Source organism: Metarhizium robertsii, assembly GCF_000187425.2.
Source record: "Metarhizium robertsii ARSEF 23 chromosome Unknown MAA_Scf_1, whole genome shotgun sequence".
NCBI classification, from domain to species: Eukaryota; Fungi; Ascomycota; class Sordariomycetes; order Hypocreales; family Clavicipitaceae; genus Metarhizium; species Metarhizium robertsii.
In genome coordinates, this window is record NW_011942149.1 from 3,554,850 (window position 1) to 3,572,422 (window position 17,573).

The 17,573-nt window shown below is 52.1% G+C and overlaps 4 protein-coding genes across 4 annotated transcripts; 2 read left to right on the plus strand and 2 right to left on the minus strand.

The window, feature by feature from the left end:
• Window positions 1-1,511: 1,511 nt before the first annotated feature.
• Window positions 1,512-3,611, minus strand: MAA_02434 (ATP-dependent DNA helicase recQ; the record flags this gene model as incomplete). Its single annotated transcript, XM_007820432.1, has 5 exons — window positions 1,512-1,794; window positions 1,854-2,238; window positions 2,316-2,704; window positions 2,770-3,257; window positions 3,318-3,611. The coding sequence occupies 5 exons, from the start codon at window positions 3,609-3,611 to the stop codon at window positions 1,512-1,514; spliced, it is 1,839 nt and encodes a 612-aa protein (XP_007818623.1).
• Window positions 3,612-5,361: 1,750 nt separating this feature from the next.
• MAA_02433 (Transcription regulator HTH, Myb-type, DNA-binding protein) lies at window positions 5,362-6,884 on the minus strand (the record flags this gene model as incomplete). Its single annotated transcript, XM_007820431.1, has 7 exons — window positions 5,362-5,390; window positions 5,460-5,493; window positions 5,553-5,636; window positions 5,693-5,725; window positions 5,791-5,838; window positions 5,895-6,396; window positions 6,811-6,884. 7 exons carry the CDS (start codon window positions 6,882-6,884, stop codon window positions 5,362-5,364), a joined length of 804 nt encoding a protein of 267 aa, XP_007818622.1.
• A 6,428-nt stretch (window positions 6,885-13,312) lies between these two features.
• On the plus strand, window positions 13,313-14,092 carry MAA_02432 (uncharacterized protein; the record flags this gene model as incomplete). Its single annotated transcript, XM_007820430.1, has 1 exon — window positions 13,313-14,092. One exon carries the CDS (start codon window positions 13,313-13,315, stop codon window positions 14,090-14,092), a length of 780 nt encoding a protein of 259 aa, XP_007818621.1.
• A 1,159-nt stretch (window positions 14,093-15,251) lies between these two features.
• MAA_02431 (dihydroxy-acid dehydratase) lies at window positions 15,252-17,359 on the plus strand (the record flags this gene model as incomplete). Its single annotated transcript, XM_007820429.1, has 5 exons — window positions 15,252-15,410; window positions 15,461-15,558; window positions 15,609-15,616; window positions 15,670-15,777; window positions 15,903-17,359. The coding sequence occupies 5 exons, from the start codon at window positions 15,252-15,254 to the stop codon at window positions 17,357-17,359; spliced, it is 1,830 nt and encodes a 609-aa protein (XP_007818620.1).
• Between the last annotated feature and the right edge of the window lie 214 nt (window positions 17,360-17,573).

The following is a 17,573-nucleotide window of genomic DNA, read 5'->3' on the forward strand; positions in this document are numbered from 1 at the left end:
AACTGTGCCAATTTTTTTACTCCATACTCCAGAGAATGCTACTCTGGTCCTCCAGCGGGTCAATGGTTCGTGCCTGTAGCGGCTGTTCGGCAACGCGTTCGAGCCTAGTACTACCAACATTGAACCAGAATCCGCCTAACATTTGCACTCTGGAAGTGGCTCAAGTACTCCGTACCTCAATACCTCATAGGTCCGGTGCACTCGGGGCCTGCTTGAGCCGCCGCTGTGCTCAACCTGGGAAACCCCAGCACTTGAGATTTGTGCAACCCGACCTGTATTCTATCACTCGCACAATCTCGATAGAAACATGGAAAAGGAACAAACTTTTTTTGTTTTGACGTCGGCAGCCTGCATACTACGATGCAGGGACCTGCCCAATACCGCCCTGCTTTTTTTTTTTTTCCTCTCTTTTTTTAGTCTTTTGTGGCGTCTGGCACACGCATCGCCCAACGGAACCAAGCAGCTGTCACAGCTCAACAGATTCTCCACCGGTCGGCGGTCGGGTAGAAATACTAGCTACCGATTTGGATGCATTGGAGGAGGAGCCAGTCAAGATATCCAAGACAGGCTCCTCTCTTCGATGGAACGAGTGACGGTCGGCAGCGCATCACCTCGTATTCCTCCTGTTAAGATGACTTGTCTATCAAGAGTGCTCACGATGCTAACCAACGAGAAAAACGGTGGCTGCAATAGGCTCTAAAATAGTGGGGCCGATGCACGGCACAGGGGGGCGAGTGGGGAGGGGATGTGCCCAGGTAATACTCCGTACTGGTTGGTACCTTGATACTCGCCGCGCGCTGGGTGCAAAAATGAGTAAATAAATAGATTTAAACAGAAATCCGTCTATGTATAGATTTAGTGTGTGAAACTTTAATAGTATTTTCCTAGCAAATTAGAAGTCTCAAAGTTGTGTCTTTATTCGCTCGTCACCCATCATGTCTGCTCAGTACTTGGTATATACCTTCAAACCTCTCTTGCCCGCCAAGCTAAGATGCTAGCAATACAATGTGGGGCCGGCCTCGTTCCCAATTTCAAAGGCTCAAAGGCCTTGCCATCCCTGGCATGGCCCAGATGCGCCGCAAACTGGTTCAACGATGTCACGCCGGCGGAAAAAAAAATACGAACTGGAGCAATGATCAGGTACTATTTTATTATGCTGCTGTCTGTCATTGGCATGCAAATTACTCCAGAAGGTGTAGAGGCTCGTTGATTCTACTCCGTACCTATCCGACTGTACATATTGCCTTTGTACATAGGTCAGTAAATGTACTATTCTATGACAGACGTGAATATTGCAACATTTGTTAGTACTCCGTACTTCATCAATGAGAGTGGCGCGCTATCAACGGCAACTCGGCACCATTCACTAGACACAATTGGCGCCGGCAATTTAAAACCCAGAAGACGCCGTGGTTCATGGACGCTGGCTACTGCAACGTGCTCCGTGACTGCTCCCTACCTAGATCACCTACCGCATGCATGCTTGGGCAAGTCCCAAGTCGTACCTTGCATCACTTCGTCTTTCGCCTTGCCTTGAAAGTCTTGAGAGGATCGCCTTTTCTAGCACCAACCCTGAACCCGCCCCGTTTCGTGCCTTTGCCTTTTCGATGGCCACGTAGGCTGCCAGGCTTTCTCAACGGCACAAAACCAATGTCATTTTCTGTAAGGTCCTTCTTGCCATCCTTCGGTAACAGGTAGTCTGGAATGTGCTTCAAATGAGCTTGCTGTCTTGCAGTTCTCAATTCACCGTCATGACGGAGGTGGTTGATTTCAGACGGGTTCTCTTCAAAGTATCTGCATTCATGTTAGAGCCGGGCATCGCGGCACCTCACTGGAGTACATGGGGATCTCACCTCTTTAGTTTTTCGCTCTTCATTAGCTCCTGACGTAATTCCCGGGTTCGCGCCTCGCGAACTGCCACCTTGGTAACAGCACGCAGAGCATCGTTCATGCGATATCGGAAGGCCTCCACTTGCTTGGTGTTGAAATTGTAGGGCTTGATTTCCTTGCCCTTCTTGGCCTGTTGCCTCGTGATTCTCGCCAGAACCTTTTCATCATTCTCTGCACTTTGAATCGATGTAGGCATGTGTTTCCGGAACTGCTCCTTGGGAATAACAAATGACAACGCCATGCCAGCCTTGCCAGCCCGTGCGGTTCGCCCAATACGGTGGGTGTATGACGAAGCGGATGTTGGGAGATCAAAGTTGATGACAGCAGCCACATTCTTAAAATCAATACCTGCGCGTCGTGTTGGTAAGTATGAATACGAATTATGGTGGCGGTGAATGCATTCGTCGGGGTTATTCAAAACATACCTCGAGAGACACCGTATTCCTTGTCTCGTTTGGATGCCTTGCGCTTCTTCTTGGGTCGTCGTTCTTCCTTCTCCGCGTCAGAATCCTCTTCCTGTTCGTCTTCATTGTTTTCTTCCTCGTCGGCTTTTTCTTCATTCCCAAGAACCTCCTTCTCGTCTGAAGCAATAATGATGTCATAAACATTGCGGTTGAATTCTTCCACGACGTGGATTCTTGAGTTTACGGGTAATTCTGAGTTTAGAATACAGCTCCTGATGCCAAACTGCTCAAAAAAGAGTTTCAATCGGTAGCATCGGTCGATATCGCCGACAAATATTATACATTTGCCCTTGACTAGCTGGAGCTTAAAAATGATGTAGGCCAAGAGGAATTTCTCGTCCTCGGCACATCTGTCAATATCAACTGGTTAGCGATGGCGATTTATTTTCAGCACGTCTAGAAAATGTAGACCTACTTTGTGACCAACTGCGTTATCCCCTCGCCTTCGGCATCGGGCTCTTCAAGGTCAAGTAGAGTTGGAGCGTTGTCGCGGTAAAAAATTTTCTTGAGCGACTCGATTTCTGCTGTAAGAGTGGCGCTCATCATGATAGTCTGTATTCCCTTAGGTATTGACCAAGACAGGTTCTCCAGGTCCTCGTCATATCCATATGATAGTAGCAGATCAGCCTCGTCCAATACGAGGTGGGTAAGTTTGTCGAGGGAGAGAGAGGACTGGTTTGATTTCACATTGTACCAGGCTCGTGCGGGGGTAGATATGACAATGTCGGGATTCGTAGACAGTAGAGACCTCTGTACGGCGTCGGACAGTTTATCCGTCAGCTTGACAGCGCGAACATCTTTGGCACAAAACGAGGAGAATTGTTCGATCACTTTGAAGACTTGGTCGGCCAGTTCTCGAGTTGGTACCAATATCAATGCGGACGTCGCAGCGACAGTTTCGGCCTAGGGCTGTGTTACAAGGAGATCAAGCGACAAGATGGCAATCACGCCAGGACAACATACGGTTTTCTTCTTGAGGATGGCAGTCAAGACTGGAAGAACATAAGCCGCAGTCTTTCCTGAGCCAGTCTTGGACTTGCAAAGAACATCTTTTCCATTGAGCGCTAGCGGTATGGCTTTGCGTTGAACAAGAGTAGGCTTGAGGAAGGTCTGTTCGGCAACCGCCTGGACAAGACGAGGGTCCAATCCAAGATCGGCAAATGTGAGCTCTTGGTCCCCTGCTGACTCCGATTTCGTGCGTTTTTGGTTTTCAGGTTCCGGCGACGGCACACCATTCTGATCGAGCTTACGCTTCATGGTTGCGTGCGTATTGGGATGGTGATTCTAGAGGCCGGAGGGTGCTGAGTTGCTGCGGCGAGTTTGCTCCAGAGATCGTTATCAGATATCGCTGAAAAAAAAAATTGGCCTCCCGCAGAGTGGGTCGCACAGTGACATGAATGATCAACATCAGCAAATATGCCTACCCTATACCTCGTCCTACCGTCCTGCCGTTCCTCTCTGTGTATTGCAGGAGTGACTTGAGATGATTGGGTTTCTGCTAGGTTTCCTTCTGAAGCTACTTAAGTAGCAATGTTTTATGTGACGGGTTAAGCAATGATTTCTTGTGCTGCACTTTTGCACAGAGTTGACTAACCAATACCTCAATTGAATACGTAGGACCAGGCGTAGAGCTATCATGCCGAAGGCTCGTCTCTAGTCCCAGCAACCCTAATGGAGTGCGAAAGTTACTTGACGGCATAAAAACCCCCGGTGGGTAGACTCTCAAGCATTGTTCGACGCCCCAGGCAGAGTAACCCCCCTCCTGCCAGGCATGCCGGCCCAAAGACCTGCAATAATGCACATGCTATCGATACTCTGCAACTCAGTTAGAAGCTTCAGGAGTGGATCGCTTCCCGCTTCCCGCTTGCCGCGTCGAGTAACTGGTACCTCGTCACGGACGGTCCTACGAGGTTTCATGTACCCCTTGCGGTGGGGCCCGGGATCGCGGCAAGATGCATGGCGTGGTTGTAACTTGTAGGAGTACTTCGAGAACAAGTCACCACCAGCTGGATATAGATCTACACTTGCATGGCCGCAGGGCGAGCAAGTAGCTTGCTGATGACTTCCCACCGACATGAATGTATCCTTCACGTAACCGTGCCAATGTGCAAATAAATGAATAGGGGTATAACTAAGGAAGTTGGTTCTAGTTTTCCGGATAGAAAGTTCGAAGATGGTATCCTCGCAAAGTATCCAGGATGGCTGTCAAGCCCCGCAAAGGATTTGCCTCGTCCATCATGCTTCTTATCCTCTGGAATAAAAATAAAGCTACCATCGACTTGATACGTTTTTTTTCCCTTCAACCCCCTTGTCGCCAATAGACAAGCACAACACACACGTGCCCGTCGCTTCAAGTTGTTACGAACTCAAACCTGAATCTTCCCACACAAGGCGGCCGCCATTAATCGAAACCCGACTTATATCCCAGCACCAAGGCCGCCAGACTGTGAAGCCCATTCTCTGCCACCGTGTTCTCCTACTCCAAGCGAAAGCAGAATCCCACCCGAAAGCCTTGACCAATTCCAGACTCAACTCGAAAACATACAACAAGCATCTAGGTACAGAAGCAGCATACCAATATTGAGCAACACGACCACAACAAAGGAGAGCGAACAATGTGAACACCCAAGAGATACACAGGAAATAAAAACCCCACTTCAAACAAGACAGACATGCGCGATGCATCTCTTGGCCGTATTTGTCCTGCCCATTCCCACCCCGGTCATCATCGCAACGGTTTCATGTTGCAGCTGCACAGATCATTCATGTACAGTGTGTCAGAATACACACTGCCACTGCCTCCTGACGGCCCCTTGGCAGATTAATCGCGAATTAGAGACTCGCGAGAGTCCAGTATCGTATACCGCTTGGCGTTGCAAAACGATTGTTCGACCAAAATACACGGAGAAAGAAAAACACCATAGCTAGCCGCTAGAAAGAAGGTTGCCCAGATTTGATCAAGCAAGCACTGTATAAATTGACACGGCGAGAGGGGAAAGGAGGGTCACTACCTGCCCTTGCCGTTTGCGAACAGATCTGCGACAGCATTAGATTGGCTGCGACACTACAGACAGTCATAACAAGAAACTGTGATCCATCACTTACCAGGGAAGTGCTCTTTGGCATATTGTTCACATGCCTAATTCAATCTGTTAGCAAGGCGGCGCTGGGGTCATGTATCGAGTCGGTATGTCGTACCTTTGCCGGCTTGCCGACCTTTTGGCCAATCACTTTCCACTTGTTGTTTTCGTATTCCTTGATTGCGTTCAACAAGGCCTGGCTCTGTTTGCTTCGGTTATTACATGTGACATATATACTGGGACCATATGCAAACGTACTTCATCTTCTGCAAACTCGGCATAGTGCATATCCTGGTTAAAGCATTAATACAAAAACAATGCCCTCAATTTTCCCATTGGGCCAGGGAGAAACAAACCTTGTACCAATGCTTCTTGACCGAACCTTCTGTTCTGGTGGGAAATGTCTATTTGTAACAACGATGAGCTTCGATTGCTCTGTCACAAGGCCAGAGTGACATACCTTGGCAATTTCTGCCCAACTGTTCCCCGAGTCTCGCATTTGTTTGAGCCGCAGTTCTTCTTGCGGCGTCCATGGGGTATTAGTACGGCTTTTTTTGGCCGGAGGCGGCTGAACAGGCGTCGTCTTGGCATCTTCTGTTGGAGCCTGTGGCTGCAATGTCGAGGAAGCAGTCTGAGGAGTGGGAGGAGTGGGAGCCGGAGGTTGAACTTGGCTTCCAGCTCCAGCAACAGGAGCAGCAGGCGTTACAGTAGCCGGCGATGGGGCAGTATTTGGAGCAGGTCGCTTTCGCTGGCGACTTTGTTGTGCTGGCGTGGGAGTCGCGGCCTGCTGTTGGGCAGCTGAGGCATTTGGAGGTTGAGGGACATTCATCGGCGGCTGGACCGGAGTAGGGTGATGCTGCTGCTGCTGCTGCTGGGGAGTTATTCCCGACTGGGGAGTTCCGTACGGGAATTCCATGCGCTGCTCGGTTCGGCGTGCCATATCGGGTTGGTAGGGGTGATTGCTGTTTGCACATAGTGGTCAGCAATTTTATTGCTGGGCAAAGCGCTACCATCGAGGTGGCATATCAACAACATTTTCCATCCATCCTTCCCAAACAGGACGAGGGGAGGGATTAGGAGAATGAGGGTCGAGAAAGCCCCCCCCAAAAGGACGGCATGGGCGCAGCGTCACGACATTTGCTATAACACTCATGTCATGTTTGACGACGACAGCGAGCGTCGCGGCCTCACGGGCGAGGCCAGAAGCAAAAGCGACCCGACCACTAGACGCGGGCACCAAGCAAGGAAGAACAAATCTCCAAGGGCAAGGCCAGTGGGATGGCTGATGCAAATGACAGTGACCGTGGTAGTCAAAGTTTGGAGGTACCTGGGACAAAGGGACAAAAGGGACAAAAGACTTTGCTGTCGGTACTTACTGCATGTCGTTGGGGGGATGGGTGGAGTTGGCGTAAACATACTCCGGCACAGGGCCGACCTGCCACTGCTGCATGATCTGGATGCGACAGGAACAAATATCGTCAGCGTCAATTCTGGACAAGAGGTAGCGAGAATAAAAGGACCAGAGAAGGGCGAAGGCGAGCGCAGGCAGGACAAGTTCTTTGTTTGCGAGAGGTGGCCAGCCATCTGGCAACGGGCATGGGTCCAGCTGCAGCGACGCGGCTGGTGTAGCCCAGCTTTTGAGAGGCTGTCGACGCGCTTGACCACGGTAGGCGGCATTGAGACGAGAGACGGGGCAAAGCCAAGCTGACACCGCTGACGGGGCGCGATGCTCCCTGCAAAAGGGCCGTCGAGTGCGCGCAAGGTGGACAAGGCATGTAGCGGAAAAGAAAAGAAGACAAAAAACTCATGCAAGACTCACGGGCGATGTACGTATTGTCCAGCTAGAAGGGCTGGTTCGAGAGCCCTCGGTGTACTGCAAGAGACTTCTCCTGACCAGATCGCGTAGCAAGCTCCTCGTGTGAAGCAAGTCAAAGTCACACAGGTGGTCCGAGGCTCGGGTCTGGGTGGTAAGGGCAGAGCCACGGGTTTGCGTAATACAAGTTTCTGCGCCTCGAGAAGCTGGGCAGGCAAAGGTAATTGACGGATCCGGGCGTCGGCCGTCTGGAGGAATTCAGTGGTGGAGGCTGGTGAGTGGCCTGATGGTGTGGGCGACGTGATAAAGTGGGCTCCAGTGCTTGGGTGCGTGTGAGAGGTGTGAAGCAGAGTGTGATGAGTTGAGTGGTGAGTGGTGAGTGAAAAGCGTGCTTTTGCGGTGCGTGTGCGTCGTGTGCGTGTCGTGTGCGTGGGAAGCCAAGCTTGATGGCCAGCCGTCGGTCGGCGCAATCTGCAAGGTCAGCGACAGAATTCTTTTTCCGTGTAGCCAGAAAGCCTAGCCAAGAGCATTATTGATGTATAAGGGCAGCATAGGGGCGCCGGCGTCCGAGGCGGCGACGGTGCCAAAGGGGCCTTGGTGAGCTGACGGGGCGACAGATGGGCCCGTGGGTGGCAATGCTGGCGTTGGTTGCCGAAGACAAGAGTTGCGCTGCGCAGAGCCCAGGCGCAGGTGGGCGACGCGGTTGAGGACAATGTCGGCACGACAGGACTCGGCAGGACACGACTCCGGTCGACGAGTGCTTTTCCTCTTCCCCCTTTGCGCAACCTTACCTTGGTGTTGAGAGCAGCCGATCAGAGCTGGACGAGATATCTCGAATTGATCCCGACAGTGGACCCCAGTGACTGTAGACAGCGACAGCGACAGGCCAGGTTGCCGGCGGGAGTGAGGACAGGACGAAGAGGAGAGTACCTCGAGCCCAAGTAACTCCTTGGTTGGGGCTTCTGGGGGAGGTGGTCGATGTTTTGGACTGGCTGGCCGGTGCTTTTTGGTGGAAGGGGAGGAACATCCAAAGGCGAGAGGAAACCTTGGGGCCCATCGGCACGACTTGAAGGCTGGGAGGGCGTGTGCGAGAGCCGATGCGGGAGTCACTGTGTGCTTCCGGCAAGCCGACTGTGCAGACAGCGCATTCGTCGCTGCGTCGCTGCGTGCGAAAGCCGTCTGCGAAACCGTTGTTCAATGTGGGATGCCATGCCTCACAGAGTGAGCCAATCAAAGGCGGCCCTCCCACGAAAACACCCCGGGGTGTCCTCGCCTGCGCCAGTCTTGGCCACGAACTAGTGATTTCGCACCGCACTAAGGGAGTACCAATACACTGACTTAGACTAGAGGACAAATTCTCCATTTGTGCAAAGGATGAAGTGGCAGATGCCCTGGTTGGTGCACATCTTCATGGTTTTTACTTGCCATGCATCCAGAAAGAGACGAATTAGTGTTGACAATATCGAATGAAACCGTTTCAATCGGAATAGAAGACATGTTTAGCTAGGTACCTAGTAGGTAGGCAGGGAACATGCCTTGATGCAGAGTTTTCGTTGCCGACTCTCAGACTGTCATGTTCCGTCTGATGTTGGGGCCTGACCTTAAGAATCATGCCTGCCTGAGGCGTCAAGGCGTCAATATTATCGGGGGCAACGAAACTGCTCGCGTCCACCAAAAAAAAAAAAAAAGGAAAAAAAGGAAAAAAGGAAAACAACACCTGTGGCCCCCAGGGACGATGTTCAATGGCCTCAATGCTCCCACCAAGGCGGCTCTTCACGATTAGCCTTTCGTCGGGAACTAATCCGATTCTGCTTCGATCCAAGTACAGTACACCGCAGGCTTTCATGCTTCGCGTGTCCTTGTACCAGCTACATGCAACGCCCGAGGGCCCAAGTGATCTCTAGATGCGTGGGAGCCACATCCGCAATCTCTATTACGCTTCCCCAACAAGCTCCACCTCGTGCATCAGCCGCGAGCTGGCGGCCTAGACCGGGATGGCTACTTCTGGAGTACATGGCTCTCGAGTTCCTACCACGGCGTGCATGGGCATCAGTGTGAACCATTCTATACCAAGCAAAATATTCCGATGCGTGTAGGGATCAACTAAGATTTCGATGTGGACTGGCCCGTCGTGGCGTGGGCAATTTTCCAAGTTACCATCGGGTTGTTTCTTCTCCACACAGGCTCTGACTCTCTGATAGCCAACTACGAAATTCCTATCGTCTCTATCAGGGACTGCCGAATATATATCATAGTAAGCTACCTGTCAGCCTCACGGGATGAGACTGGCAGCTACTCGATATCCCCCCAGCCAGTTGGGTATTGAGCGTGGGAGATTGATGCACCACCGGCGATTTGATTTCTTCCCAGATCAACGGTCCGACGTACGGATACATTTCAACACACCCAGCTTGCTAACTATCCGGCATTCGGCGGCCTTTGTGGTGTGATGGTATCCCACCCCATTACATATGGGGACGATGCCTATGATATTCATCATTGTCCCCGTTTCCATCACGGCCAATGGCTGCGAACGAGCCAGACAATCACATTCCATTCCCAGAGTGTCGTTGTGTAAACTGTGAAGACAGCGCGAGAGCAGAATGAACCGTGGCACTAAAACAGGACAGGGCATCCGTCGTATCGGGACGTCGCCGTGATCAACGGGCGAGAGTCATCCAGTGCGGATCAACATGGAGGAACAGAGAATTGACCGATGGCAAACTGTCCTGTGTTTAATGCAGAAGACATCAGCCAGCAACGGTAAAGTGGCAGCGCTAGCCGGACATTTATGCTCCATTCAGCCAGCGAAACCAAATGGCCATCATCATGCGCGGATCTTGAAACAGGCCGGGTTCCATCATCTAGCAGAGCTTTCGTCCTCAGATATCAGAACTCAAGTTTTGCCCCAAATGCCGCAAATCCGTTTGTTGGCTCTTGAGGAACTCCGAAGCTTTGGCGCCAATGATTAGTGAGTTATAGCTGACTTGCCAGGCACAATGCGTGTCATCGTCAAGCATGTGTCAACGTATAAGAGCACACACTATTATATTAGGGCGCGAGGATGTGAGTAATGAAGTCATTCCCCTAATCGAATGATTCTGCCTGCTTCAGTAGTCAATCCCGTATCCAGCCATTGCCGACAGTCTGTTCGTACATGTTCTGAGGCGGAGAAAGCGCACAAGTCAGATGACGGAAAATGACACTTTCGTCACCGTACTTTCCATAACACCCGGTTTCAGTTGTTCTGTCAACTCATGGCAAGGGTTCCCGGTGTCTTGTTACAGGTGACATCGAAATCCTCGCAACATCTACCCGTCGGAGTCATGTGTCAACAACCTCCAAGGATTCGTGCGTCGGAAAAAAACAACCACCACCACCAAAAACAAACAAAAGCACGGAAGTTATGTGCTCATTATTGGGATGAAAAAAAAAACGGTAAACACAATAAGGTTGTTTTCAAGAAGAAAGTCCGAGTTTCACCAAGTTTTACGAAAGCGCCGTTGTGTTGAACTCTTTACAACCTGCGTCAATACTGAGACCGACTTGAGATTACAACTCTACATTAGCGAGTTTCAAGGGATCCCCGAACCAGCCCCGCCGTCGCTGGGTTCCAAGGATGCGTGCGCTATGAGCGCTTAGCTACGCCACAAATGGTTCCCAGGATGCTTGTGGCCAGTCCTGTCTCTCGGAAGAAGGGTGCGATAAATTGCCCAGACCAGACGATCAGAAACACAGGATAGTCGAAAACTTATTATAGCTTTCTTCAACGTGTGTACTACGACGAACGTACCATGCCTTGTACATACAACGAAACCCTTGCGCGCGGTTCTGGGCATGAAGACACTAATCATCTGGCAGGGAGCGGCTCACGATGCAATACAACCCTGCGGCAGCCCCATTCAATTTCTCACTCTCTCCCGTTTGCACGACCTCTTACTCTCCATGGCACCGGCTACTAAACCATTACCTGAGTATTCCACATTGCATGTACAATGTTCGGCTTCCATGACCTGACAATTGCGCCCTGGCTGCCGTACGACTGACGAAATCGGCCAGGACACCCTGCAACCGGGGGCAGTGTACGGAGTATGGGCATAAGAAACGGCATCTACGTTTCAATGGGGCGACTTCAAACCAAACGCCGCGGCGGAGGTCTCGCATTATTCTGGCGAAACTCCTGAACTGCCACAATGGAGACCAATGCAGGAACGCGGGCAGGGTTGTGTGTGGCTCGGCGGCTGAAGACTGACGAGGGGCCAACCGGACCAGGGGTGTGGGTTAATACGCAGTTGGTTGCTGCTCAAAGTCTACCTTGTATCAAACAGGTTTTTGCTCGCCTGTCACACGATGTCTTTTGCTATGGATAGTTCAGATGCCAAGCTGAATCTCTGTGCGTTGCAGCCCGTCGTAACCTGTCACTTCGAGCCCTTCTGACCTCTCTCTCCATGACGAACAGGCTGGCGTTTCTGCCATGACTTGCCACAGTGTCTGCGTTGCGGAGCCTGCATAAGGCATGTATCCTCTCTGCCTGAATAAGATGACGTCGATGTCAACACAGCCTTGATGCTGGGAAAGTTGCTCTGCTTTGCATTATTTTCGAACAGACGGAGGGGACACATTGCATGAAGAGGACAGAAATACTCACAACTGAGCAAGGGGCATAGGATTAAACCCGTATACAACATGTGCAATACAGTCAGTATACATACGACAGAACTGGGCTCACGAGGTTACTTGACGTCACGAACGCTCGTGCTGGGTGGGCATAGTGGAAATGGAAACATGAACCATGTTTTACCGAGTGCAGGTGTCGATAATCCAAAGAGAGCCTCACTACAGCCTTCTCATAATAATACAACAATACAAGACGGGTTCTGAGTAGTGGCAGCTCCATTCTCGCGTCAGTTTTTGTGGCGACGAGTTGATCCCCACAGGCTCTTTTCAGGTTGACGAGTCGCCAAGAGGGACTTCATGTTGTTGTGAGGATCAGGTCGAACCCTTATGCTTACATGTTCGAATCTGTCACAGGGTGGATGACCGAACTGAGATGTAACAGGGCTAGATCTCAAGAGTGACAGGGTCCCTGGTCAAGACTGTCCCAGACTCGGAACGTCACCGTCAAGTTGTTTCGTAGGACGAGGGCACGACAGACCCGTTGGGCCGGGGCCGTACCATTGATTAACATGCCTTCTCCCGTACTTCTGTAGTTCCTGGTCTCTTCTTTTCTGGTTCGTCTTTGAAGTTATATTTCGTCTTCTACCAGAACGTTGAAGGGCTCTGGTTTCGCGAATCGCGGGTCTTCCAGTCGTTTCTTCTTTCTCTTCTCTCTTCTCTTCCGCTATTCGCAGCCGGCGATTTACTTTCCTTAATCACCCAACTGGCTCAGCTGCTGCCACTCCTTTTTGACTGTATTCGACATAAAAATCTTTGTTGACTTTATATAACTACACAACTCTTTTTTTCACTTCACCCGCTTTCGTCGAGTCATCATTGTCTGGACAGACCAATATTTGGTTGGAACTTGCGATTTTGCATACTTGCGACAAGCTAGATACAAGGCTGGGCTTTGGAAGTTATCTCTCAACTTTTTTTTTCAACAAACCAAAACAAACGACCTTGAAGGGCCTGGTTTGCCATCTCGGTTGACAACAACGGACGGACACGGGTCTCGCTCATCAGCCCACGATACAAAAGGAAACAGGGTTAACCTATCGGATAGACTTGGCAAGGACGTGTCGACAAACAACACGTTATCTTCTCACCTCTCTCTCACAAAGAACAAGACTGCAGCTGCAAGAGTCAAGTATCATGTCTCGAACACAAGTGGTACAAGTTCAGTCTGTGTACACGCCCATCAAAGACGCCATGCAACGACACGATAATGGTGTTACGAAGAATAGGAAGGCACCACTTACTGGTAGTGGTAGGGCATGGAGGGAAGACGAAGTAATTACAATGACCATGTGGCTTTGCGCAGAAAATCAGGAAACCTAAGTGTGCTGACCCGTTGTTTGCTCTCTGTCGTATAGGAAGCCTACCTTCTTCAGACGCGACTGCAGAAGATGCCATACAAACATATCGCAGCGCATCTGAACAAGACCGAGCTCGCCTGTCGCCTGCATTACCACCAGCTGTCCCATGGCAGCACTCGACGCAAGCGAACTGCGTCGTGCTCATCCGGCTCCTCGGACCCTTCCCCCAACCAGCCAGCTGCATACTCGAGCCCTGTCTATCGTGGCGAGACCCGTTCACTCTCTCCATCGGTGGCGGCGACCGGCTATCTCCCAAAGCCGCTCAACAGTGACATGCAGCTGTCCCGCATCATGTCCGTGGAGAGATCACCGCGTCTGCCGGCCATCCTGCCCAAGCCAGAAGGCGTGGCATACCCCCAAGGTGGTGAAATTGTGCCTCGTCATCCGATGGTGACTCCCGAGCAACACCACGAGCCCCTGCCGCCAGTCGTCGGCATGCACCACCACGGCAGCCCGGCCTATCAGTCTCCTGTTCCGCCTCTTCGGCTTGACACCGGTCGTCTGTCTCCCCCGTCCACGTCAGTACACACACCTGCCCACGTGGACCTCGGGCGACTCCGTTCAATCTACGAGACGCACAAGAGCGCCTTCTGGGCGGTTATAGCCGACGAGTACGGAATGAATGCATCCCCAGTTGCTCTGGAGCAGGCCTGGAAAACAGGAGCTTGCTGCCAGTATAGCGAGAGCAACCCAATTACACCGATTGCCAGCCCGGACAAGGACCGTAGGACAGGATACCGGATGACGGGCCAAGACAAGACAAGGATATCGTCCATTTTGGACGACGACAATGAGCAAAGACTCCGTTAAGCAGCACATGATTGAAGGGTTTACGTGTTATGAAACACGGAGCTAAAGGCGTCGAGCGGCGTTGACGGTAAACGGAGTGATGATGAATGGGATGATGGGAACATTTATTGGGAATTGGGACACAAAGGGCATGGCTAGGGGGCATGTTGTTTTTTTGTACCATTGGTTTTTTTTTTTTTTCATTTTTCGTTTTTGGTATCTTTTTTTTTTTTTTTTTTTTGATGGCACCGGGATAAAGGGAAATAATGCATCACGGGAACAAAAAGACGGCAGAAGTGCACAGTATTTTGATAGGAGTCGGATTTGCGTTTATAGCAATACACGTCAAACTGCGTCTTTTTTTTTTCTTTTTCAATTGCCGCGATTAAAGGTTGCAGTTTGCTCGTTGTGAACCAGGGTATTATGGCGCGAATAACCAATAAGAGCCGGGTGAATAATGAAGGGGTTTTGACGACAATCAAACTGGGACCAATGAGGCGTGTAGATGTGCACCATGACGATTTTCCCTTCAAATGCCGATGCTTTGTACTGCTACGAACGGCTCGGGGCAACATGGCCCGAAAGCGGCAACGGCAACAGACATGGACGGGCTCGTGGACATAGATGGCTTTGGTAATGCAAGCGCAGCGATTTGACGGAACAACTCGTACAACATGTGGCTAGTGGAGCAAGCACAGCATGGCTGGCTGCATGGCACGACATGGCACTTTGGGGACGGGATTCTATTTGTCCCATTTGAAGCTGTACAATGCGTGTACTACCTAGGTATTCGCACAGAGGCAAGAGCAGATCCGCACAATGTGGGGGAAAGCACCGTGGCAACATGGCAGGTGGACGTGGACGCGGACGTGCATTGCATATTGCAGGTGCGTGGGGAAGGAGCCGTCGATGCCATCATGGCCGTCTCTTGTCTCTGTCTGGCCCCTCCTCCCGCGGCCTATCCGCCCGTCCGCCCAAGCTTGCCTTGCCAGTGCTTGTATCACCACCCCAATGGCGGCGGGCTTTGGCTCCGGCTATCGGCCTTCTGTCCGCGTCTCTCAACCTCTCCATGTCCTAGAGCCGTCGCACGATTCTCCCCAGAATCTCCTTCAAATCCATCTTGTTACTCTCCTTTGATCGAACATCACGGAGCATTCACCCCATCCCCCTTTGGACAAACATGGCTGACACTGGAGGCGAATCCAACATACCCGCCATCCCGGGCCATGATCCCAAATCCTCAGCCGACTACATCCAGTTCAAGTGTCTTCCGCCCGGGGGCCCGCTGAACAGGTGGTCTACCACCTTGACTAGGGAGCATGACTTTCCAGGAGCCCAGGTATGTAATTGCAGGACACACGCAGACATGTTGGCTGACTTTGCCCCGAGGCCATGTTGTACGGCGCTGGTGTTCCCGATGAAAAGACCATGAAGAATGCGCCCCAGGTCGGCATTGCGAGTGTTTGGTGGGAGGGCAATCCATGCAAGTGAGTCTGTCGTCCTCATCCTTCTTGGTCTCTTTAACTGATTGCCATAGTACGCATTGTAAGTCTCGGCAACATTGTGTGCGCATCAGGCAGAGGCTCACACTGCTTTAGTGCTTGAATTTGGAAAAATCGTCAAGAATGCCGTCGAAAGAGAGGGCATGCTCGGCTGGCAATTCAACACGGTAGGCGTATCTGATGCCATTACTATGGGCGGAGACGGTATGTCACAATCATCTTTTGACCATAGTCGAGCCCAGCAGCGGCAGACAATATATATGGGTTGAAGAAGAAACACCTCCCTTCATCATCATCAACAAACTAACAGGCAAACAAACAAAACAAAGGCATGAGATTCTCTCTTCAAACCAGAGAACTTATAGCCGACTCCATCGAGTCCGTGACATCAGCCCAGCATCACGATGCCAACATCTCCATCCCGGGCTGCGACAAGAACATGCCCGGCGTAGTCATGGCCGCAGCTCGCCACAACAGACCGTTCATCATGATATACGGGGGAACCATTCGCAAGGGCCACTCCACCCTGCTCGAGCGCAACGTCAACATCAGCACCTGCTACGAAGCATCTGGAGCCTATGCCTACGGCCGCCTGCAGGCCAAGACGGACGCTGGCCAGCCCGGCCGACAGAGTACAGACGTCATGTCTGATATCGAAAAACACGCCTGTCCCGGCGCCGGCGCCTGCGGCGGCATGTACACGGCCAACACCATGGCCACTGCCATTGAAGCCATGGGCCTCACGCTCCCCGGCTCGTCATCATACCCGGCCCTGTCTCCCGAGAAGAGCCGCGAATGCGAACGAGCGGGCCAAGTCATCAAGACCACCATGGAGAAGGACATTCGCCCCCGTGACCTGCTCACTCGCGCCGCCTTCGAAAACGCCCTTGTGCTCACCATGATCCTGGGCGGCTCAACCAACGGCGTGCTGCACTTCCTCGCCATGGCCAACACGGCCGGCGTCCCTCTCACCATTGACGACGTCCAACGCGCAAGCGACCGCACTCCGTTCCTGGCCGACCTCGCCCCCAGCGGCAAGTACCTCATGGAAGACCTCTACCAGGTCGGCGGCACGCCGTCCGTCCTGAAAATGCTCATCGCCAAGAAGCTCATCGACGGGTCCGTCATGACCGTCACCGGCAGGACCCTCGCCGAGAACGTGTCCGACTGGCCGTCCCTCGACCCCGGCCAGCAAATCATCCGGCCCCTCGAAGATCCCATCAAATCCAGCGGTCACATCCGCATACTGCGAGGCAACATGGCCCCCGGGGGGGCCGTCGCCAAAATCACCGGCAAGGAAGGTCTCTTGTTCACGGGCAAAGCCAGAGTATACAACTGCGAGCGTGACCTGAACACGGCGCTGTCGAGGGGCGAGATCAAGCGCCAAGACGGCAACCTGGTCCTCATTGTGCGCTACGAAGGACCCAAAGGCGGCCCCGGCATGCCAGAACAACTACGCGCCAGCGCGGCCATCATGGGCGCCGGCCTGAACAACGTGGCTCTCGTCACCGACGGCCGGTACAGCGGCGCCTCCCACGGGTTCATTGTGGGCCACGTCGTCCCGGAAGCCGCTGTCGGAGGACCCATCGCGCTGGTCAAGGACGGCGACGAAGTCACCATTGATGCGGTCAGGAACCGCATCGACGCAGCAGTGTCGGACGAGGAAATGGCTCTCAGAAAAGCTTCGTGGAGGGCACCCTCTCCGCGAGTCACGAGGGGCGTGTTGGCGAAATACGCCAGGCTCGTAGGCGATGCTAGTCACGGTGCTGTGACGGACGGATGGTGAGTGGAAGTAGTAGTGCTAAAATGGAATCAAGGCAACACAAGAAAATATCAATTTCAATGACAGAAAAAAAAAAAACACTAGAAAACGGTACATGATTAAGCATGGCTTCATTACATATGTAGTTGCATGCCAGTCAACATTCGCTATCTGTAACAAGGTGTGAACAAGAAAAGGTGCAACAAAAGACGAGGAGGGGGTATCGTGTGTGCTCCGG